The sequence below is a fragment of the Lynx canadensis genome, chromosome F2 (genome assembly GCF_007474595.2).
Source record: "Lynx canadensis isolate LIC74 chromosome F2, mLynCan4.pri.v2, whole genome shotgun sequence".
Taxonomy (NCBI): Eukaryota; Metazoa; Chordata; class Mammalia; order Carnivora; family Felidae; genus Lynx; species Lynx canadensis.
Window position 1 is genome coordinate 60,174,308 of NC_044320.2, and position 24,545 is coordinate 60,198,852.

The 24,545-nt window shown below is 35.4% G+C and overlaps 1 protein-coding gene across 1 annotated transcript in view; it reads left to right on the forward strand.

Moving 5' to 3' along the window:
* The window catches only part of STAU2 (staufen double-stranded RNA binding protein 2), a 304,556-nt gene that overhangs the window by 111,483 nt on the left and 168,528 nt on the right, over window positions 1-24,545 (forward strand). Inside the window, 5 exon segments of the mRNA XM_030304456.2 lie at window positions 1,688-1,820; window positions 1,823-1,849; window positions 1,852-1,898; window positions 11,994-12,131; window positions 20,918-21,049. Coding sequence (XP_030160316.1) covers window positions 1,688-1,820; window positions 1,823-1,849; window positions 1,852-1,898; window positions 11,994-12,131; window positions 20,918-21,049 — 477 coding nt within the window.

Below are 24,545 nucleotides of genomic sequence, written 5' to 3' on the forward strand. Positions count from 1 at the left end.
TTGTGGAACTGAAATAGGTTTAAATTTAACTTTTACCAATAAGTCACAAACAAGTAATTAGCAGCTCTCTACGTTACCGCCAGCTAAACATGTCACAAATGTTTATAAAAATCATGTGAAATACAAAAGAGAAAACATTTTAAATCATTGTAATACCTTCTTTATTAAGAGGTCATTAATTTTGTAACTCAGATATCTAGAAAATAGACAAAACCCAGGAAATAAGCTAAAACGGTTGTAGAGTTTCTTCTTCCTTCAAGTGTGTGGAGTTCACCTACTAGAAAGGTCCCACATTTTATTCACTGTCAAGATCAACTGACCTCGACTGAGAACCTGTCTTTTTAGACACAATCCTCATAAAGTTGGGTTATCTGATTTCGTAGCCTCTAGCAGATTAAAAGCAGAATGAGGAAGGCAGGAATAGAATGTACTTGACGGCCTGTTGGTCCTAGCAGAAATGATAGGGAAAATGTACTATCAAAAGTAATTTACATATACTCAAAATTGTTGGGCATGGGCCTTTTAAAGGCTACAATGAATAGGAATAGTTTTTATAAGTCTTAGAATTCCTTGAAAGCATCAATACATTATAGTATAGAATATTTGGTGTTCATAATGATCTAATGTGAACAATAAAAAGGTCAAATATTTAGTATTCTGTTAAGGTCGGTAAAATGTGTACTTTTTTTTTAATTGAGAGGGTGCCCATCAAAGTTATTAAAATTAAACAGTTTTAGTGTTTCAACTAGTAAGGTTAAATTACATGGATAGCATGCTATCATAAGTTTCTTACCCCCAGTAATGTTGGATATTGAGATACTTGTTGTTTTCCTTTTCCTAATTGGTATTATTAGAAGACAAAACTTTAATGTAAAGTTACATGGTAAACTATTTAACTAAATAGGGTTTCTTTTATGAAAGGTCCGAATTTTGAAGGGGACTAAAGTTTTTAGCATTTGGGTTTTGGAGAGCACCTTTCCTCCAAAAACTGGAATATTTTAAAGAGCACATTAATACAGGGTTTAGGAATGCTCATTCATAGCTGGCAGATTCATAATCCATTACTCTAGAAACATAGGTATTTTTTATGGTATGTCTACTTACCTTTTTAAGATCATGTCACAGAGAGTAAACATTCTTTCTATAAAACAGCCTTTGAGGTCTCCATCAAAAATAGGTTATTTTCACCCAAAAGTTATTTTTGAGAGGCTTCCACTTGTAGGATGCTTTATGGGCTAGAGAACTCCAGTAAGAAATAGCCTTGGACTTCAGTAACTTATCTTACAGAGGAGAAATTAGATATTACACTGTTACATACAAACTATTATTCTGGATGGTCTGTGTAGCTAATCCAATATGGTATGTTTTATGTTCTTAATTTTCCGTTCCATAAGAAACTGGGTCACCATAATTAGAATTGCCTATTTTAAGCTAGTAAAACACAAATTTTGAGTGTGAATTGAATGTATTTATTTAGATTTTTGTTCTTTCAACTTCATTTTATTAAGCAGCATAAGTATCAAAAATGAATGGTCCTATATAATGTCTATATAACTTATTAAAGAAATCTATAATTTTGGCATAATTTTTTGTGATTTCAATTTGATTATGATACGAGTATTTAAAAGATGCATGAGATGATAACACTACTTAAGAGCCTATATTCATAGTTACTTATATTTAATAGGTTATTAAAGAAAGTGGACCACCACATATGAAAAGCTTTGTTACTAGGGTGTCAGTAGGAGAGTTCTCCGCGGAAGGAGAGGGAAACAGCAAAAAACTCTCCAAGAAGCGTGCTGCAACCACCGTCCTACAGGAGCTAAGAAACTCCCGCCTCTTCCTGTGGTTGAAAGCCAAAATTATTTTTTAAAAAACGCCCTAAAACAATAGTAAAGGTAAGTGTGTGCTTGTGAACATTAGTCAGGTTTACTATATAAATATTATGGTAACTATAGATAAAAATTTTTCCGTAGGACAGGCACCTAAATGTATGGATTATATACAATCCCAGAGTTACCGGTGTGGTCCTGGACTATAAATTAATAAACACTCTATTTTGTTTTAAAATTCTTTTTACTGTTCATTCTTTTATTTTGAGAGTGTGAGAGAGTGCATATGTGATCAGAGTGGGGGGGAAGGGATCAGAGAGAGAGAGAGAATACAAGCAGGCTCCACACCATCACCGTCGAGCCTGATGTGGGGCTGAACTCACCACTGTTAAATCACAACCTGAGCCAAAATCAAGAGTCGTATGCTTAACGACAGAGCCACCCAGCACCCTTGTTTTGCTTCAGACACATTGTATACCTGTGTTTGTTCATCAAAAAACAGTACCTTCCATATTTCTAGTTTTTATGGTTTAAAAAAATACTTTCTCATTCATGGTCACCATGTGATTCTCATCAGGACTGTGTAAGGTAGATGACGTTACCCCTCCTTTTACAGTAAGGTTTCATGAAACATGCGTGCTCAAAGAATTTGCTCGCTTTTATTCACCTCACGTGTGGAACAACTGAAGGACTCTGTTTCCAACCCAACGTTCTTTCTGCACACAACACTGTAATGTATTAACTTCTTGGGCTCTCATGAAATGATGATGGGTTACAGAGTAATAATCATATGAGTCATACTAATGCTGGTGACGGTGGCAGCAGCTGGTAGGTATAAATCAACCGTGTGCAGCCAGCTTTGTCCAGCACATTCGTGTGCTTTATCACATTTGATGCTCGCAGCAGCCCTGCAAGGTAGACGGTACTATTTTATTTCTGTACTTTCAGGCAGGTAGAGCTTGGCCAAAGAAGAAAACAGAGCAGACACTTTTGCAAGATGCTGTGACTCTTTCTTTTACTGGAGCAGGTTTTTCTGTTTACATTAACAACAACAACCCAAAAAGGAATGAGCTGAGTCGGCACTGAGTACAGGACACTGCCCACGAGTGCGCACTGTGTGTGGGATGAACGAGCTAGCCTTCTGTGTACAGAGAGAGCCTTCAGTTGCCAGCATGTCACTTGCCAGCTCAGTGTCACTTCTCTAGCAGACTTTGGGTTAGCTCTAGGAATCAAGGGTTACAAAAACACGGGTTTGAACCACATGGGTCCATTTATATGCAAATTTTTCTGTAAATACAGTATTATAAATGTATTTTTTCCTTATAAGTTTCTTTTTCTTTTTCTTTTTTTCCTTATGATTTTCTTAATAACATTTCCTTTTTTAGTGTAAGAATACACTATATAATACATAAAACATACAAAATATGTGTTCATTCACTGTTTCTGTTATTAGTAAGGCTTCTGCTCAGTCGTTGGCTAGTTAGTAGTTAAGTAGTTAACCATTACCAGTTAAGTCTTGGGGGAATCAAAACAAAAAAACAAAGTTATACACAGATTTTTGACTGAGTGGGGCGTTGCCCCCCCCCCCCCACACCTTGTTCAGGGATCAACTGTACGTTTTATCTGTGACGAACCTCTTTTGTTTAGATTGTACTATGGTACAACTGGTATTTTTATAGGTTTTCTGCATTTTGTACCTTTGCTTTATTTAAAAGTACATGCATACATATTCACATAAGTAAGTAACTACATAAACGTGTTCTTAATGAATACTATCATTATGACAAGGTGTAGGTTATGCATTCCTTGAAATAGCATTCTACATGGTATGTAGACTAAAAATAAATGGCAAATAGATACACTTATGAGTTCTAGTGGTTCTGAGAGCTGGCTTTCATTCATATGCTCTAACTACATGGTTAGGGTGTAGGATAATGGTTGTTTATTTTTTTGTTTGTTTTAGCATTTAAGTGGGTTTTAATTGAAATACATTTGACATACTAACATTGTGTAAATTTAAGGTGCACAACCCGTTTGATTTGATATATTATATATTATAATTGTCATTGTAGGGAAAATTAGCACCTATATCATACCACATAATATCATTTCTTTTTAGGAGTTGGAATAATTAAGATCTAGTCTGTTAGCAAGTCTGATGATTCTAATCAACATTGTTGTCTTTTTCACTCTACTGTACATTAGGTCTGCAGAACTTATTTACTACTTGTTGCAAATTTGCACCCTTAACATCTCTCCTATCCCCCTACTTCCCGACCCTGTAACCACCATTTGCTCTCTGTTTTTTATGAGTTTGGCTTTTTTTAGACTCCACGTATAAGTGAGACATGCAGTATTTAGGATAATGGGTTTTAAGAACAGAACGTTTGGATTCAGTTTGAGTGTGAATCCCTGTGACCTGAGCAAGTAACCTAACTTTTCTAATCTTACATTTTGTTTTTTATAAGTAGGGAATAATAATGTGAATTAGTTTCATGGGATTGTTATGTGTTAACTGAGATAATACACAGAAGGATTAGTAATTATTATAAGTATTTATTAACAATACAAATAAAAAGTGCTCAATAAAGATTATTTGTTATTCTATACCTGTCTATTCACATTTTAGATGTATGTGAATATATCTATGGTCTGTTTTCTGAAATATTTTTTAAGCATTTTTATCATTGGGGTGCCTGGGTGGCTCAGTCTGTTGAGCGTCTGACTTCAGCTCAGGTCATGATCTCACAGCTCATGAGTTCGAGCCCCATGTCGGGCTCTGTGCTGACAGTTCAGAGCTTGGAACCTGCTTCGGATTCTGTGTGTCTTTCTCTGCCCCTAACCCACTCGCATTCTGTCTCTGTCTGTCTCAAAAATAAATAAACATTAAAAAAATTTTTTAAAAAGAATTCTTATTATTGAGGTATAGTAGAAATACAGTGACATACTTGTGTCTGGATACAATATGTTGACTCAGCAGTTCTACACATTACTGAGAGCTCACCATGATAAGTGTAGTTGCTATCTGTCACCATTTGTTATTACAATATTATTGGCTGTATTCTCTATGCTGTACTTTTTATCCCTGTGATTTATTTTGTAATTAGAAGTTTGTACCTCTTAATCCCATTCACCTATTTCACTCATCCCCCTCCCCCCTGCCAACCACCAGTTTGTTCTATGTATTAGTGAGTCTGTTTGTATTTTTTTGTCTTAAATCTTTTTATGTATAAAATCTATAGTTCTTCCACGATGGAAGAACAGTGCTCTACATCAGAATTGTAGTACAAAACTGGTCACAATAATTTCCATCGAATTTATTAAACTAAATCTAATCTTAATAAGTTATGAATAATGAGCCATTAGGCTAGAAAAGATCTATACTTTTTTTTTTAATGTTTATTTTTGGGAGAGAGACAGACAGAGCGTGAGCTGGGGAGGGGCAGAGAGAGAGGGAGACACAGAATCTGAAGTAGGTTCCAGGCTCTGAGCTGTCAGCACAGAGCCCAATGCGGGGCTCAAACTCACAGACCACAAGATCATGACCTGAGCCGAAGTCGGACACTCAACCGACTGAGCCACCCAGGCGCCCCAGATGTATACATTTTTATATAGGATATAAATATAACCCTATTGTTTTTAACGATAGCCATTAAAAGCAAGATTATTGTTTAAATGTTATTCCCCAGAGTGGAGAGCAACATTTTAAATTCTCAGAATTATTTGCTGCTACTTCTAGTATATAAGTATATTATTCCAGAACTTTCTTCCTGTCCACCATTCAGATCTCAGCGTACACTTGACTTCTTCAGGGAAGGCTTCTGTGTTCTCCTCCATTCCCAGAGTAGGTTAGCCCCCTACATTTTTCTTCACATACATCACACTTGTAATTACTTGTACCATGTCTGTCTTACGTTAAAATAAAGCCTATAGACATCTTCTGGAATGTAAGGTTATTTTAAGAAAACAGCATACATACAGTGAGTTGGAATCTAGATAATTTTAAGTATAATCACACCTTATGGTGGGCCAATAAATGGGTCAGGTTGGAATAGTATCTTGGTTTTCAGCATTTTCCTCCCTTCCTCATATGTCTTATACATGTAGACTCTATAGTTCCTTATTATGCAGTAGAAGTAGAGAATAAACTGTTGATGATTTACTTTAATTTTATTTAAAATAATAAAACATCACATTTTATTTAATTTTCTTAATCATGCTGTGGTGTAGCTTTTATCCCATTTTACCGATGAGTTCCTTGATGTTTAAGAAACGTACCCAAGATCATGTAACAGTCGGGTTCCAGGTCCAGTCCTGTCTGTTTCCAGTGCCCATCTGAAACCGGTTGATTGTGAACTCCTCTTGGATTTTAAGAGTAACGCTACACAGTTACCTTGTTACAGTGTTAGATTGTTTTAATTATGTCTTTGGGTCTATATTTTATTTTTTAATGCGGTTCTCTTCTATAAGATGAGAATTTAGAGAAGTGTTTCCGATGTTGGAGGTAAAATTTTCTGGATACAACTATTACAAGACTGTCTATACTAGTTCGTGGAAAGAGAACATAAGACTTGATACCCAAGGAATAAGTTAATTGTCCGAGATGCTAGTAGTTAATTTCAATCAAGGGAAGAAACCAGCCATTCTTAATGTTCTCAGACTCCATTATTATCCAATTGGATTTATGCATCTGGTTTTTTGTCATTGGAATCCGTATCAACAGTGTTTTGGAACTTAAAAACATTTTTATAAAAGAGGCAAATTAAATAAGAGTAAAGGCAGCATACCATTGGAAGTACATATTATTTGAGTGTCTTCAGGAACTGGGCATACTTCTAATGCTAGACTCAAAAACTTCCCTTTACCTTTTTGTTGATATCCCACTCTTAGACTTATAACTTATTGTCTGTATCTGTCTGTTCTTATCAATCCTTTACTTCGTTTATAATTCATTAGTTTTCATGTTTGCTATTAAGTATGGGTAGAAACCAGAATTTTATCAAAAGCTAAAATCTTCCCTTTCTCTCCTCTTCCTCCATCTAACTATTGCAGTAACTGAAGTTCTCAGTCTTTTTCTTCTTCTCTTACAGCACCTAGGCTTCTCTTCATACTTCTAGGGTTTCAATTCAGTCTCTGTATAGATGATTTTCAGAGACTCTTTTGTGCTATATGCTGCCTGTTGGACATCTTCACTTCTTATTTATTTCACAGGCACATCAAACTCATCATAAACTCCTTCTCCTCCAGCATTCCTTGTCACAGTGCCTGGCATCACCATCCCACTGCTGCTGAAACAGAAACCTGGGAATCATTTTTAACTTTTCTCTTAACCATTATATCCAGTCAATCATCAAATCCTATTGAATCTATCACTTAAGTATTTCTTAAGTTGATTCATTTATTTCTATCTCTTTGCCATCTTTATTTGGTTCGGCTCAAAATCATCTCTTGCCTGAACTGCTATAGCAGGTTTTTAATTGGCCTTCCTGTAAGTACTTTTGACATCCTGTCAACTGATCTTCTAAAAAGTGTTATCTTTCAGAGACACAGTCAGATCATGTCATGCCTCTGCTTGAAATCTTTTAGTAATTTCCCATTGCTCTTTGGATAAAGTCCAAAATCCTAAATATACTCTAAAAGACCCTGCAGGATCCGACCTGCAGCAGCAAACTAGGTGTGATGGAGAACCAGGAAGAGCTCCGACTATATACAAGTTTAGTGTGACACACATAGCCTGCAACATAGTGATTACCTTTGCCTCTGATACTTGTTTTAGAGTAAATTTTCACAGGTGGAAACAAAGTTCTGCCCGTGTGATAAATACACAGCTTCATTTCTAGGAGTAATATACGAAGAAAGTTCATATGCACACAGAATATTTGATTTGCAAAGATTGTTTTTTTGTTTTTAAACCTTTTAGAAGGCACTAAAACAGCTATATATAAGTTTAAAAAATTTTTTTAAAAAGCTTTATTCATAAACATTTCCCATACAACGTTAAAAATAGGATACCTTCTAAATGGCTTATACGGTATTTGTATGTAAGTTAAAAAGCCTATTACGTTAAATGAAAACTTACTGCCAAACTTGCATCTAGAACATTTCTCAATGAGATTGAAGCTGTGTAGGCCCCTCCTCTGTTACGTCCAGATACCACCTCACATGGTTAATCACAATATTAGTTTTATATTTAACGTTTCCTGACCTTATAATTTTATTGCATGTTTGTTTTTTTCTGAAAAAATTGCATTGGTTAGCTAGCTTTTAAACAGCTTTGTTGAAGTATAATTGTACATATTTAAAACATGCTATTTGGTATGTTTTGATATATGTGTACACCTGTGAAACCATGACCATAATCAAGATAATGAATCTATCCATTGCTCCCAAAAGTTTCCTTGTGCCCCTTTGTAATCCCTCACCCTCCATTCCCAAGCAACTACCTTCTTTTTGGCTGGCTTCTTTTACTTAGCATAATCATTTTGAGATTCGTCCATGTTGTTGCATGTTAACAGTTATTGATTCTGTTGTTGTTTTTTTTTTAATTAAAAAGCTTTTTTAAATGTTTATTTTTGAGAGAGAGAGAGAGAGAACGTGTGTGTGCATGTGAAGAAGGGGCAGAGAGATAGGGAGACAGCATCTGAAGCAGGCCCTGCACGGTCAGTGCAAAGCCCTGTGCAGGGCTTGAACCCATGAACCACGAGATCATGACCCGAAGTTGGAAGCTCAACCAACTGAGCCACCAGGTGCCTCTGATTCTGTTTTAATGCTAAGTATGTATTCTATTGTATGGTTATACCACCCTTTGTTTTATCCATTCACCCTGTGGTGGATATTGGGATGTTTCTCATTTTGGGCTATAAATAGAGCTGTTGTGAACATGTGTGTATGTCTTATGGGCATAAGTTTTCCTTTTCTTTAAAAAAATTTTTTTTTTTTTAGAATATATTTATTATTGAGAGAGAGAGAGAGAGAGAGAGAGAGCACGAGCGAGTGAGTGTAAGCATGGGAGGGGCAGAGAGAGGGGGAGACACAGAATCCAAAGCAGGCTCCAGGCTCTGAGCAAGCTGTCAGCACAGAGCTGACGTGGGGCTCGAACTCATGAACTACGAGATCATGACCTGAGCTGAAGTCGGACACTCAACCAACTGAGCCACCCAGGTGCCCCATAAGTTTTCCTTTTCTTTTTTGGGTAAATGCTTGGGAGTGAATGTGCATGGTCATTTAGTAGGCATATACTCAACCTTTAAGAGACTGTCAATTGTTTTTTAAAATGAGTATACCATTTTACATTTTTCGCATCCATCATTTTAGTTGCTGCACATCCTTTCTAATGCGTAGTATAGTCTTGAATTTCAGTTGTACAAATGCATGTGTATTGATACTTCATTGTGGTTTTAATTCACATTACTCCAGTGGCTAATGATATTGAGCATTGTTATGTGTTTGGTAGCACATGAGGTTGGATGAGGTGTTGTTCAAATCTTTTGACCACTTCAAACATTAGTAATAACTTAAATAACAATAAAAATAATAAAATATATAATAAGTTTATTATTGAATTTTGAGAGGTCTTCATACATTCTAGATACAAGTTCTTTTTTTTTTCTTCAGTGAGAATTCTTTATGTTTTTATTGAATCATAAATGAAATGCAGTATCCCATTAGTTTCAGGGGTACATCATAGTGATTGAATATTTTTAGACATTATAAATGATACCATCTGTCACCATACAAAGTTGTTACAATAGCATTGACTATATTCCCTGTGCTGTACATTATGTCCCTATGACTTACTTATTTTATAACTGGAAGTCTTTACCTCTTAATTCCTTTCACCTATTTCGCTCTCCTCCACATACAAGTGCTTTATCAGATATATGGTTTGCAGATATTTTCTCTAAAGCCTGTGACTTAACCTTTTCAAAGAACAGAAATTACTAATTTTGAAGAAGTCTAATTTATTATTTTTTATGGGATATGATTTCAGTGTTGTATCTAAGAAATTGTCACCTAACCAAGTCACAAAATTTCCCCTGTGTTTCTTCTGGAAATTTTATAGTTTAGATATTACATTTAAGTTTGTGAACCATTTGAGTTAATGATAATGAGGTACGGATTTAAGTTTGTGGTTTTTTTGGTTTTTTGTGTGTGTTTTTTTGTGCATATGAATATTCAGTTGTTGCAGGACCAGTGGTTGAAAAGACTACCCTTTCCCATTGAATTGCTTTTCTACCTTTGTCAAAAATCTGTTAACCATGTATATGTATGGGTCAATTTCTGGATGCTGCTGTGTTTGCTGGTCTCTGTCTCTTTATGCCAATACTACACATACTGTCTTGATCACCATAGCTTTATAATAAATCTTGAAATCAGATAGTCTGAATCCTCCAACTTTCTTCTTTTTTTCAAAGTTGTTTTGGTTATCTGTCCTTTGTGTTTCCACATGAATTTTAGCATTAGTTTATTAAGTATTACAAGAAGTATGGTAGGATTTTGATTGGGATTGCAATGAATTGATAGATCAGTTTGAAGAGACTTGACATTTTAAGAATATTAAGTCTTCTCATCCATGAACATATGTCTGTTCATTTATTGAGATCCTGGTTAATTTCAGCAGTGTTTTGTCATTTTAGTGGGTTTTACATGAATTATACTGTATTCTTCTGTGCTTGCTTTTCTTGTCTTATTTAAAATTTTTTTCTGAATTTCATTCATTGTGAGGCATGCAGCTGTCCTTAATTCATTTTCATTGCTATATGCCACTCCACTGTATTAACATGAGGTAATTTATTATTTTATTGATAAATGCTTAGGCTATTTCCAGTTTTTTTGCTATTTCAAATAATGCAGCTATGGATATTCCTGTATATATGAGCTAGCACGTATGGGAAACCATTTTCTAAGGGTATTTATATGTCTGTGAAGAGGCTACTGGTTTTTAGCTTTACTAGACATTGCCAGATTCTTTTCCAATTTATATTATCAGCAGTGTATAAGGATTTTTTTAAAAGTTTATTTATTTTGAGAGAGAGACAAAGTGGGGGAGGAACAGAGAGAGAGAGAGAATTGCAAGTAGGTTTCATGTTATCAGTGCAGAGCCTGATTCAGGGCACAAATGCACAAACCGTGAGATCATGACCTGAGCTGAAACCAAGAGTCAGATGCTTAACCAACTGAGCCACCCAGGTGCCCCTAAGATTTTTTTTTTTTTTTAAGTTTATTCATTTACTTTTTCAGTAATCTCTATACCCAATGTGAGGCTTGAACTCACAACCCTGAGATCAGGATTCACTCTTCTGACTGAGCCAGCCAGGCAATCCAGCAGTGTATAAGTTTTTGTTACTCCCTATCCTCACCAATCAGGGCTGTCAGACTTCTTAATTTTTGCCAAATAGATGAGTGTGAAATAGTATCTGACTGTGGTTTTAACATGCATTTTCTGAGTCTTTTTTTTTTTTTTTTTTTGAGAGAGAGCGAGGGCAAGAGCACATGTGTGTGCAGGATGGGAATGGGGCAAAGGGAAAGGGAGAATCTCAAAACAGGCTCCACACAGCCTGACACATGGCTCAATCTCATGACCCTGGGATCATGACCTGAGCCAAGATCGAGAGTTGGATACTTAACCAACTGAACCACCCAGGCACCCCCACTTTCTGAGTCATAATGAGGTTGATTATCCTTTCATATGTTTTTCTTCTGTTAAATATCTATTCATCTCCTTTGCCCATTTTTCTTTTATATTGTCTTAATACTTTTTAGGAGTTTTAAAAATATATTTCGGATGCTGGATACATCTTTTTTTTTAGTTATATATATTGCAAATGTCTCTTCCCAGCTCATGGCTTATCTTCTTACTTTCTTTTTGGTGTTTTTTGACGAACAGAACTTGTGAAGCAACTCTAATATATTAAAGAGTTTAAAAGCAGCCTTAGCCCAAGTTATCAATCATGCCTTTGAGCCCTAAATCCCATAGAAGTCTAGTTTCAGATCCATTCTATGATTTACCTTTATAAATCTTCATAAATGACTCTCCAGTTGCATTATCTTCGCTAGTCATGGTTTTGGGGTACAGAAGATGAGGGGAGAACCACTGTTTCTTAAAGGATCTGATAATGGGTTTTGCAAGCATATGTTGAAATTTTCTCAAATTATTTTTAGGCTGGACCAGAGTATGGTCAAGGAATGAACCCCATTAGCCGCCTGGCTCAAATTCAACAGGCCAAAAAGGAGAAGGAGCCAGATTATGTTTTGCTTTCAGAAAGAGGAATGCCTCGGCGTCGGGAATTTGTGATGCAGGTACTTTTAACTTCTGTATTAGAAAACAATTTTGTAACTACTGAAAAAAATTAGAAGCCCCCAGGTTGGAATAAAGATGTGGGGGCAAGGCAAACTAGGAACTAATAACATTCATTCTCTCCAGGCCCACCTGCTGCTTGGCTGAAACATTCAAGTGTCAGGGACATGTTGAAGTAGACCATCTGGGTTTTTGAAGGGACTGTGAGTTCACACAGGTTATTTACCACAGAGTGTATAATTCAGAATGCCTATCTCTAACTTAGGTTACGCTTTGCAGTCAGGGGCTGTTAACTACTGGGGGTAGGATGCGGATGGAATTAGAAACATAATTTAGAAAATAGATGTAGAAGATGGAACAGGGCCAAGAGCACGAGCTTTTGGGTTATCAGGAAAATTAGGAAAAGAAAGCTAGCTGGTGAGGACTGAGGGACTCAGAATTGCTGAGAGATTTAGGCATTTAGAGATTTAGAGATTTCGGATTGAGGCACAATGCCTAATATGTCCTCCTTTTATTTATTTACTTAAAAAAGTTTTTTTTAATATTCTTATTTTGAGAGAGAGCACAAGTGCTTGAGCTCAAGTGGGGGAGGGGCAGGGAGAGGAAGACAGAGGATCCAAAGCAGGCTCCTCGCTGTGAACGGGGAGCCTGTAGCGGGCTCGAACTCATGAACTGTGAGATATGACCTGAGCTGAAATCAAGAATTGATTGCTTAATTGACTGAGCCACCCAGGCGCCCCCCTCCTTTTAAAATTCTACCCATTCATCTTCATTTGCCAACTCAAGCCCCAGTAGTGAAGAAACCTTTAATTCTTATTATGCAATTTTCAAACATACCCAAAGGTGGATATACTTAATTAATAGTTTACTACAAATAATAATACAATGGAATACGAATAGCATATGAGGAATATGCCCAGCATCCAAACCCAACAACTAAGATTTTTGCCACACTTACTTCAGCTATCAATTTTTTCTTTCCTCCTTCCCTCTCTTTCTTCTTTTCTTGAAGTATTTGAAAGCTAATATCTAGCCACCTATCATTTTAACCTGCGTACTTAGTGTATATCCCTAAAAAATATGGAAGTTTTTCTTTTGTGTTTTTACATTAGGCATGATTCGTACTGATTAGAATCATCTAATAGTGTACATTGAAATTCTGCTTACTGTACCCAAACTGTTTTTGTTATAATTGTCAAAAAAACTTTCTCCAATTAGACTCATAGATCTCATTTTTAATTAATCCAGTTAAAACCAACAGATATTTGTTAAGTGTTGACCATGTGGCAGACATTTTGGCACTAATACATAGTATCTCATATTGATTAACTTCTCATGCATATTTAAATTTTACCTTCTTTCCCAATTTATAATCTCCACGTTTCTTTATCTCAGAGTACCTAATATAGTGTATGTATATAGTTACCTTAAAAAACCTTTGGTGTACATTTGCTGCCTTCCTGCTTGATTGAGAGCTAGCATCTTGGGCTTTTGTTGGAGATGAAAACTTCTGATGGGAACCTCAATATCCGAAGAGGGGGGAATACTTCTGTGGTAGTAAGCACGGTACTGTCTAGATGTCATTAGGACCCAGAACAGTTTTATTCTAGTATTTTACTTTGTAAATATGGGCGCTATTTTTCTTTTTACATGCTTAGCTTTAAAGAATTGTAGGAAATATTTTAGAACTCTAAAACCTGAGGGGGGTGGAAATCACCTAAAATTTAGACTTGTGTTAGGATGAAAACTGGCTTTGACTTTATTAAACATTTTTTTTTCTGTGGAGTATATTGAGTACCCCTTTTGAAAAAGGAATTTAGAATGTCTTAGGCCAGTTTCCATTTTATGGGTATTCATAAACATTCTAGTCAAATGGGAACATTTGGCTGTGCTTTTAAATGTTTTCACACTGAATTCATATTGTTTTTTCCCCTTCTGGAAGCCCCAGTGGATTCATTATAGTATTGCAGCAAGTTTATCAAAGTAAAGGCTTTTGTATAAACTACTTAAGCAATGTTATCATTTGTTATAATTGAATGTGGAAGTAAAATATCCAGAGATAATATGCTCATATTTATCTATCACCAAAAAAAAAAAAAAAAAGGTAAGTTTGTGTGTTATAAAGTAGATGCAGTTACTTGTACTGATTATTAGACAAGGAAAATCTCTGATGACATTATCTGGGTGTTTATTTCTAGAGTATATTTCTCAAAGCTTTTTAGGTGTTTATTTCTAGAGTGTATTTCTTAAAGCTTTTTATTATTTTAGAAAGAGGTATTTTAAGTTTTCAATGAGAAAATAATGACAACTACACCAAATTGTATATCAGCACATTCTATTATATATATCATGAGTTAATTTTTCTACCTCTGATTAAGGTCTTCAGGTTTTAAAAAATGCATAAAGCAAGTTCATCTATTATATTTGTTTTTTTTTTCTTTAATGTTTATTATTTTGAGAGAGAGAGCAGGGGAGGGGCAGAGAGCGAGGGAGAGAGAAACAATCCCAAGTAGGCTCTGCACTGTCAGCACAGAGCCCATTGCAGGGCTTGATCCTATGAATGGTGAGATCATGACTTGAGCTGAAACCAAGAATTAGACACTTAACTGACTGAGCCCCCCAGTGCTCCTATTTTTTTTCTTTTTTTAAGAGAGAGAGAAGGCGCAAGTGAGCGAGGAGCAGAGAGAGAGAGAGAAGCGGGGCTCACCTGAAGTGGGGCTCATGTTATTTTTACCTGAAGTGGGGTTCGAGCTCACCCAATGCAGAGCTCATGCTCTACCCAAGTGGGACTGGATCTCCCCTGAACCAGGGTTCAAACTCATGAACCCATGAGATCACAACCTGAGCTGAAGTCAGATGCTTAACCGACTGAGCCACCCAGGCACGCCCATTAATTTTTTTTGTGACTCATTGAAAGTGAATCAATTAAGTCTGGTAAATGCCACTTTAGAACTATTTTTTTTTTACTTTTTTTGAGGACTTATTTAAATAATTTGTTTAAAGATAAAAACCTGGCAGTCTTAAAGTTATTGCATAGCAAAATAATTGAGCTTCTTTGTAGACAACATTTTAATGTAAAACTATTATTTGTAATAATTTAAAAATATTGTGAATTTTTGAGGAAGATGGCTTATGAAGTTTACTTACATACTTACTTGCTTACTTACACATTTACATGCTTTTATAATTATGTGACTTATTTTTTTGAATGTTCACTGTGTTTGTTAGCAAGGAATCAAAGTCCTTCAGCACAGTGCTCTTTTTCGATACTAGCAAATAACTCTGGGATAATTACCTGCAACCTTTTGAACCATGCCACCATGTCAACTTGTGTGAGGTGAGGGGTAGGAGAATGGGAAAAATGAATCTGGAAGTACCGGTTCTAGAAGTAAGTCTTGAAGGTGTCAGAATAGGTCAGTTGGAAAGCTGGCAGATACAGATCCAACATGATTGCTGAGTTGGGAACAGCATTACCCAAGAGCAGGAGACTGGAGTCAAAGAGCATCAGGCCTGGGTAGATAAATGAGATTTAGAGATGAAGCAGCAAAAGAATTGAATGAGAGCTCGTGAGGTGTATGTAGCATGTCAAAACAGCTGAAACTTTTTTTTTTCCCCCTGCTGACTGATCCTGCTTCCATTTACTTTGGCAAGTCTTTTGTCCCTCAGAGCAGTAGAGGAAGCTTCTGACATAGCTGGCCTACTCTGTTAGCAGGCAAGCATTCCAGCAACAACACAGGGGCTGATGAAGCTGGGAACTAACCAAACACTGGAAAAAATAACAGGTAGCAGAGGCCTGGCTCTAGCCAGGTACTCAAGCACATTATACCTAGGGCCTGCTATATTCAGGTCAGGTGCAGGCCAGCACAGATATGGGAGATAGTATGTGTTCACCCAGCTCCAGGGATCTGCTGTGGACAGTATTAAGTATTAGATCAGTGCTTCTGAGGGAAGTCCATAGACTACTGCTGATTTGTCATAATGTGCTGGTTTCTAGTTTTAGAAGAAAGAGCAATGAAATGTTTCAAAGACAGTGCACAGATTTGAACTGTAACATTTGTGATAGTTGTTACAGAAACTCTGTAAAGAATATGTTTCCAGTGTTTCATATACAACTATGTCATTTAGTTCATCTTGACTTTCTTTGTCGTATAATTTGCACATTGTTTATACTTAAGTTCTTTAACCACTGTGTTAGAAGTACTTGGTTCACTGAAGCTTTAACGTGGTGATGGAAATGGTAACACAAATCAAACTGAAATAATGGTGTAAGAATAAATGGCAAGCAGTACACAAGTGTGGACACCAGATGGAAACTGGTATGTTCCGAGACAAGTGAAATAGCCAGTTACGCTTTCACCCAAGAGCCAGAAAACAAACTGTGTGTACAAGTGTCATGCTTTATATCCGAAAGCTGGATTAGTTGTACAACATACCAGGTCGTTACTAGTACACAGTATATTGTAATTGTGAAATTTTATTAAGGTGGCATGAAACTATTGAAGCTAATTTTTTTTTTCAACGTTTTTTTTTTTTTTTTTTTTTTATTTTTGGGACAGAGAGAGACAGAGCATGAACGGGGGAGGGGCAGAGAGAGAGGGAGACACAGAATCGGAAACAGGCTCCAGGCTCTGAGCCATCAGCCCAGAGCCCGACGCGGGGCTCGAACTCCCGGACCACGAGATCGTGACCTGGCTGAAGTCGGACGCTTAACCGACTGCGCCACCCAGGCGCCCCGAAGCTAATTTTTTTTTAAAGCAAAGCATAGTGACATCAAATTTTCATTTATAGATTGCCTGTTCAGCTTTCTTGCTCATTTTTCTACTAGCTTTAAAAAATTGATTTGGGTGTACCTGGGTGGCTGGCTCAGTTGGTTAAGCATCCAACTTCTGCTCAGGTCATGATCTCACGGTACGTGACTTTGAGTCTCGTACAGGTCTCTCTGCTGTCAGTGCAGGGCCTGCTTTGGATCTTCTGTCTCCTCTCTCTGCCCCCCCTGCCACTTGTGCTTGTTCACTCTCTCTCAAAAATAAATAAATATTAAAGAATAAATAAATAACTCTTTAAAAAAATTGATTTATCGGAATCTACTATATATTCTGGAATGTAAGTCTTTTTCAGTTACGTGGCCTTTCAAGTATCTCCTCTTGTGTTGTGACTTTACTTTTTTTTCCCCCCCAATTTTAGTGATGTTCTTTTGAGGAACAGAAGTAATTTTTTTTTTTTAAGATTGTCTATTTTGGGGGTGGGGAGAGGCAGAGAGAAAGAATCCCAAGCAGGCTCCGTGCTATCAGCACAGACCCGATGTTGGGCTTAATCTCACAACTGTGAAATCATGAACTGAGCCATAATCAAGAGTTGTATGCTTAACCAACTGAGCCACCCAGACACCCCCAGAAGTAATGTATTTTAATGCAGACAAATTTATCTGTCTTTTCCCTCATGTTGACTTTATAAGTGCAGACATCCAGAAGAATAATGCCCCCACCTTGTTTCTCTTCAATGGGGTCTTGAATGTTCTTAGTACTTTGCATTTCCATGTACATTTTGGAATCAGCTTGTCAAGTATTGTAAAAATCATGTGTGGGATTTTGATGGTAATTCATTGAATTTATAGGTCAATTTGAAGAGAATTGATATCATATTGAGTATTAAGTACATGAGTATGGCGTATCTCTATTTATTAGGTTTATCTTAATTTTTCTCGGTGCTTATTATTTTTTTATATAAAGTTCTTAAACATCATAGGTGTTTGATTTTCATTCAGTGTAAATGGTATCTTTTAATAATTTTCTACTTGATTGTTGATGGGATATAACAATGCAGTTGGCTTAGGGCTCCTGGGTGTTTCAGTCGGTTAGGCTTCTGACTTCGGCTCAGGTCATGATGTTACAGTTCGTGGGTTTGAGCCCGTGTCAGGCTTTGTGCTGACAGCTCAGAGCCTGGAGCCTCCTTCAGATTCTGTGTCTCCCTCTCTCTTTTTCCCTCCTCCTACTTAGGCTTTCTCACTCTCTCAAAAACAAATACATAAATAAACATTAGAAAATGTGGTTGGCTTTTGTATACTATAATATACATTGAAAACTTTACACTCTCATAAAGTCTTATAATTTAGCTGTAGATATTCTTGGATTTCCTGTATAAATATCATACATCCAAATAATGACAATTTGTTTTTATACTTCTAATTCTATGGTTTTTTTCTTGTCTTATTGCTCTGTCTAGGATTTGTAGTAAATGTTAAATACTAGTAAAAAATAGAGGGCATCTTTGTCTTGTTTCTAATATCAAAATTTCAACAGTAAGTATAATGTTCGTTGAAGTTTGCTATAGACTTTTTGCAGAATGCCCTATATCATATTAAGTAAGTTCCCTTTTTTCCTTAGTTTGCTAGGAGTTTTTATTATGAATGTATGGTGAGTTTATCACATGCTTTTGCTCAATTTGTTAGGATGACCATATGTTTTGTCTCCTCAATCTGTTAATATAGCAGATTCCACTGATTGATTTTACTTGAATTTCGAATGTTAGACCAATCTTGCATTTCTGGAATAAACCTAACTTCATCATGATTTTTCTTTTATATATTGCTTTGTTCAATATACTATATTATGCAGTTTAAACTTTAACAGTTATACTTGGGAATAAAATTGGTCTGTACATTTTCTTTCTTAAATTGTTCCTGTTGGGTTTTAGAATCAAACTGATACCTCATTGAATAATTGGGGACTGATTTCTCTTTTTCTTTTATTATGTGAAGTTTTGTAAGGTTAGCATTATTCTTTCTTAAATATTAGGTAGAACTTGCTGGAGAAGCTCTCAGGAATTTTCTTCATGAACACGTTTTTTTTTTTTGTTTTTTTTTTTTAAATTTTTTTTTTTCAACGTTTTATTTATTTTTGGGACAGAGAGAGACAGAGCATGAACGGGGGAGGGGCAGAGAGAGAGGGAGACACAGAATCTGAAACAGGCCCCAGGCTCTGAGCCATCAGCCCAGAGCCCGACGCGGGGCTCGAACTCACGGACCGCGAGATCGTGACCTGGCTGAAGTCGGACGCTTAACCGACTGCGCCACCCAGGTGCCCCATGAACACGTTTTTAATTATTGTTTTAATTTTTTTTCTTTTAGTAGTTATAGAACTCTACAGTTCTGGGTTTATTCTGTGCCAGTTTTGGTAATTTGTATTGTTCAGGAATTTTTGTACTTTCTCTAAGTATTCAAAAGTTTTTAGCTAAAATACTCAATATCCCTTATTATTTTTTAATTCTACAGAAGCTATAGTAATCTCCCATTTTCTTGTTATTTGTGTCTTCTCTTGCTTTTTCTTGATCAGTCTTAACTTTGGTTTATCATTTTATTAGTCTTTTCAGGGAACCAACTTTGCTTTTTTTGAATTTCTCTATTGTATTTTTTCTTTATCCTTAATTTCCCTCCTTGTCTTTATTCCATTTTCTTTGGATTCGTTTTGCTCTAATAACTTTTTGAGCTGGATGTTTAGGTCATTACTTTCCTGCCTTTCTCTAAGCTTTTATGGCTATATATTTTTTTCTAGATCCTTTAGCTGCATGCTTCAGGTTTTGATGTATTGTATTTCCATTATTATTTATTTAAAATATTTTCTAGTTTTTATTGGGATTTTTTTCTCTGCCCATAGATTATTCAGACTTAATTGTTTCATTTCCAAAGCTGTGCTTATCTTCTTTCTTATTTGCTGCTTTGATCATTTGTTGAGACCAGTGTATAAAAACAAATCCCACTGTAGTTGTGTATTTTTTATTTCTCCTTGTAATGCTATATACTTCTTGCTTTCTTTACTTTTAAAAAATTATTTATTTTTTCCTTTTTGCTTTCCACTATAATTTTTATATTTGCATTAGCTTTTGGCACATGCATCATTAAAAGCTCTACCCAATTCAGAAAATGTATATGTGGATATGAGATGGCTGATGTATATTTAAATACGTGTGTGTGTGTGTGTGTGTGTGTGTGTGTGTGTGTATACATCAATGGTTTGCAAAGGTAATTGTGGAATAGTCCTAATAATAAAAAGCTGTTTATTGACCAGTTATGATTTATTCTACAGTGTAGTTTACATACATTTTCTTACTTAATTTTCAGAACAATACAGTGACATAGATGTATTACCGTTCTTTTATTGACGAAAAAAACTGAGGCTTAGAGATGTTGACTAATTTGAATCAGTTCATACAGTTAAGAAGTAGTAGAATTGAATTTTCATACCCAGTTCTCACCTGGAAATCTTTGTTCTTAACCACAATATTGAATTAACCTTTGTATATTAATTTTTTCTCAGGAACTATTTAATATAAACCTTTGTAAACTTGGGATACAATGTAAACATTGTTTTGAATTGCACCACCATGAATTTCAGTCTTTTAGTATATTAACTTAGATAATGCTAAATGTAGTCATAACCAACATAAACTCTGTTGTAATGTGAATTTATTTTTCTGCTTATAGAAGTATTTTTGTTTAAAAATCAAGTAACATAGAACTATGTATGGAAGTAAGAGTCATTTAAGATTCTATCACCCTGGGATAAACCCCCATTGCCATTTTGAGGACCATATTGTCATATTTTTCACCACATATATTTTCACTTGTGTATATAATTTTATGTAATTGGGAGACTAGCTTAGCTGCTGTTTTCATTTTGGACTGAACTTTACATTTGTGAATGCTAGAGAGCATAACACATTGCTTTTGGGTATTAAGGAGTTCTTGTTTACCAAAGCAATTACCATCCATTTCTTACTTTAATCCTACCAGGTCAAAGTAGGCAATGAAGTTGCTACTGGAACAGGACCTAACAAAAAGATAGCCAAAAAAAATGCTGCAGAAGCAATGCTGTTACAGCTTGGTTATAAAGCATCCACTAGTCTTCAAGATCAACTTGATAAGGTAAGAGTTAAATTTACGTGTGCATATACCTGTCTTGTCAGAATATCAAAAGCGATGAGCAAATCCACTGTTTTTTTGACTCTTAAGTAATGTGTTAATTAGTTTAAAGGTAGAAGTCAAAAGTTTTTTTTTTTTTCCCTCAAGTCAGTACTCTGTATCTTTAAAGATAGATTCTTCAGGTAGAAAGTAACATCTGTTTATGGGTTGTTATATATTAATATTAAGATGAAATATTATATTCTTATAATTGGCATATACTAAATATTGTGTATATTTTTATTTTTTGTATCATTGAATATTTTATATAATACCAGTTGAATAATTTTTTAGCTTATTGACTAGTGGCTTTTGCCAGATAGCCACAGTTTTTAATTTGTGCTTTTTAAAGAACACAGACTGTTAGCCTTCATTTCTGGAATACAGCTGCAAACACTAGAAATAAAGATCCTGAGTTATCCCTTTAGGGCAGGAACTGTACTGGACAGGCGCTCTATAAACTAATTTTTCTATTTACTTTAAATTTAAAAGTAAACTCAGAGGGTGTTTATTTTCTGCCAAGACTTATGTTCATGGTCCCCTATTTCTTCTGCAGCAGTTAATGACATCATTAACACCTACCTCTGTTGCAAGAGAAGCAGAGAACCCCAAATTCAGGCCTTGGCAGATAATTTGGCAGGAACTGGCTTAATTTCATTTTGTATTGTCATTGTATCTTTGTACATGGAGAAATTGTTTTTATTAATATTTTAATAAATGAAAAGTCATAAAACCAGCTTAATAATTATTTCTATCAAAACAATATACTTTTTTCCATGACATTTTCTCATATAAGGATTCTATTTTTTAGAGATATTTTCAGTTTCTACAGGAATACGTTTCTGAAATTCAGAGTAAAAACAAAATCATCTATTAAAAAACATTGAGATATACTTTTCTTTTTAAGACAGCTGTGAATACCTAGGCAATTATTTTCAGCGATTAAGAATTATTTGTCTGTGTGGTATCGCTAGAGATTTCAATTCTGTTTTTATAACCTGGCTAGTCAATGCTTTTTCTTCTTTTAAAAGTATTTGTAACATGAAACCCAACATGTGTTCAAGATTCTGTAGTTCTTATATTGTGTATATGTTGTTTTAACTTAACACATTTATATTGACTTAAAACTAGTGAGTGATTTATAAAAATACGTCAAAATAAATCTCATAGGCATATATTTGTATGTTAAGTGAAAATAAAACAGAAAAGTCAGCATTAATTTTTTTTAATTTGAAAGACATTTTTTATATACCCTTTGTATTATTGGTCAGGGTTCTCCAGAGAAACAGACCAACAGGATGTGTATGTGTGTGTATGTATATATAATGTATGTGTGTATGTATATATATACATATTCATACATCACTCACAGAGACTTGTTTTAAGGAATTGGCCCATGGAATTATAGAGGATTAGCTAGTCCACAGTCTGAGGGAGAGGTCAGCCGGCTAGCGAATCAGGAGTTAAGTTTGAATCCAAAGGCATTCTGCTGGAGATTACCCTCTTGCTTCAGGGGAGGTCAACCTTTTCTTCTAGTTAGTTCTTCAACTGATTAGGCCCACCCACATTATGGAGAGAAATCTACTTTACTCAAAGTTCAGTGATTTAAATGTAAACCTTTTCCAAAAACACCCTCTCACAGAGCACCCAGAATAATGTTTGATCAAATATCTAAGCACCAAAGTTCAGACAAGTTGACACCTAAAATTTCCCATTGCACCTAGCTAAAAGCCAAATACTTATAACTAAAGATAACAAGGTGACTGAAACCTGGTCCCTACACTCGAGAAACTAACCTTGTAAGTGTTAACAGTAAGGAGCGTTACTCATATAACAAAAATTATAGTATTCTAGAACCTACAGAACATGAAGATGAATCTGGAAAGTCAGGAATAGCTGAGACCACTATTTTTATGTGAGTTAAAGAACTTGAGGAATTATTAACTTAAGATTTGAATATGAAAGTGACACTATACGGTTTACAGTCTTCAAAAGACAATCGTGTAAGTAACGTAGTGAATGTATTTGAGCAGGATGAGACTGAAGGCAGAGGGGCCAGTTAGGAGGCTAGCAGAACTGTTCAGGTAAAAGATACTGAGGGTCTGACTCAGGCAGTGGTGGTAGAAAAGAGAGGGTAAAGATACCAGAGGTATTTCTGAAGTGTAAGTGGTATGCTTTCAGTAGCAGATAATATGCATGGAGGATACAGGAATCAGAGGAGGAAAGAAAACCTGTAAAAAGGAAGAGAATGACTTTAAGAAATAGGTAGCAGTCATATGCTGCAGGGAGATCAAAAAAGGAAAGGACTGAATACACTGATTTGTCAATAAAGATCTGCAGTGATTGTGGAGAAGCAACTTAAAAACCTGCAAGAGAGTTTTTAAAAAGTTTTTTTTTTTTAAATAAACAAGATATGTACATGGCTGAAAGAATTCAAATAACACGAAAGAATAAGTAATCTTACTTTATCCTGAGACCCTTGGCTCTTAACCTCTCTTTTGAATAGCATCTCCCACAATGAGTTAATATTTGTACAGCATTTAGGATACTGTCTGAAATATAGTGAATGTTATATAGGGATTTGATAAATAGAAATAAATATCCTTGTAGAGATATTCTATGCATATATACTAATATGTCCCCACTTCATAAAAATTTCAGATTTATTGAGGTGCAGTTCAGTGAATTTTGACATATGTGTCTTATATGTGTGTACACATTCTTTAACCACCACCAGAATTAAGATTTATAGTATTTCGGTTACACCATAAAAGTTCCCTTTTGTAGTTAATCTCTTCCCCTCTCCTTAGGCCCTGGCAAGCACTGATCTAATTTCTGCCTATAATTTTGCATTTCCTGAATGTCATACAAATTGGATCATACATTAGGAAGGCTTTTGTGTCTAACTTCATAATTCTGAGATTCATCCATGTTGTTGCATTTATCATTAGTTTGTCCTTTTTTATTGTTTGTTACTGTTTTATTCTTCACCAACATTTGGGCTCTTTCCAATTTGAGGCTATGATAGATTAAGTGGTTATAAACATTCATGTATAAGTCTTTATATGTGTGTATTTCTCTAGTGTATTCTTTATGTACATAGTGTATAATAAGAACATGTTATAACTTTGTTAAGAAACTGTGAAGATGTTTTCCAGAGAGGCTTTACCATTTTGTATTCCCAACGGAGTGTTTGAGACTCCAGTTATTTCACATCTTTTCCAGCTCTTGGTATGGTTGGTTTTGATAGCTCTGATCATACTAGTAGGCATAGAATGCTATCTCATTGGAATTTAATTTGCATTGCCCTAATAACTGGTAATGCTGAATATCCTATCATGTATTTATTTTCCATTCATATCTCTCCCTGAAAAGGCTGTTCAAAGTTTTATCTCTAACAATTGGATAGTTTGCTTTCTTACTGAGTGTAACAGTTCTTTACATATTTTGGACACAAATC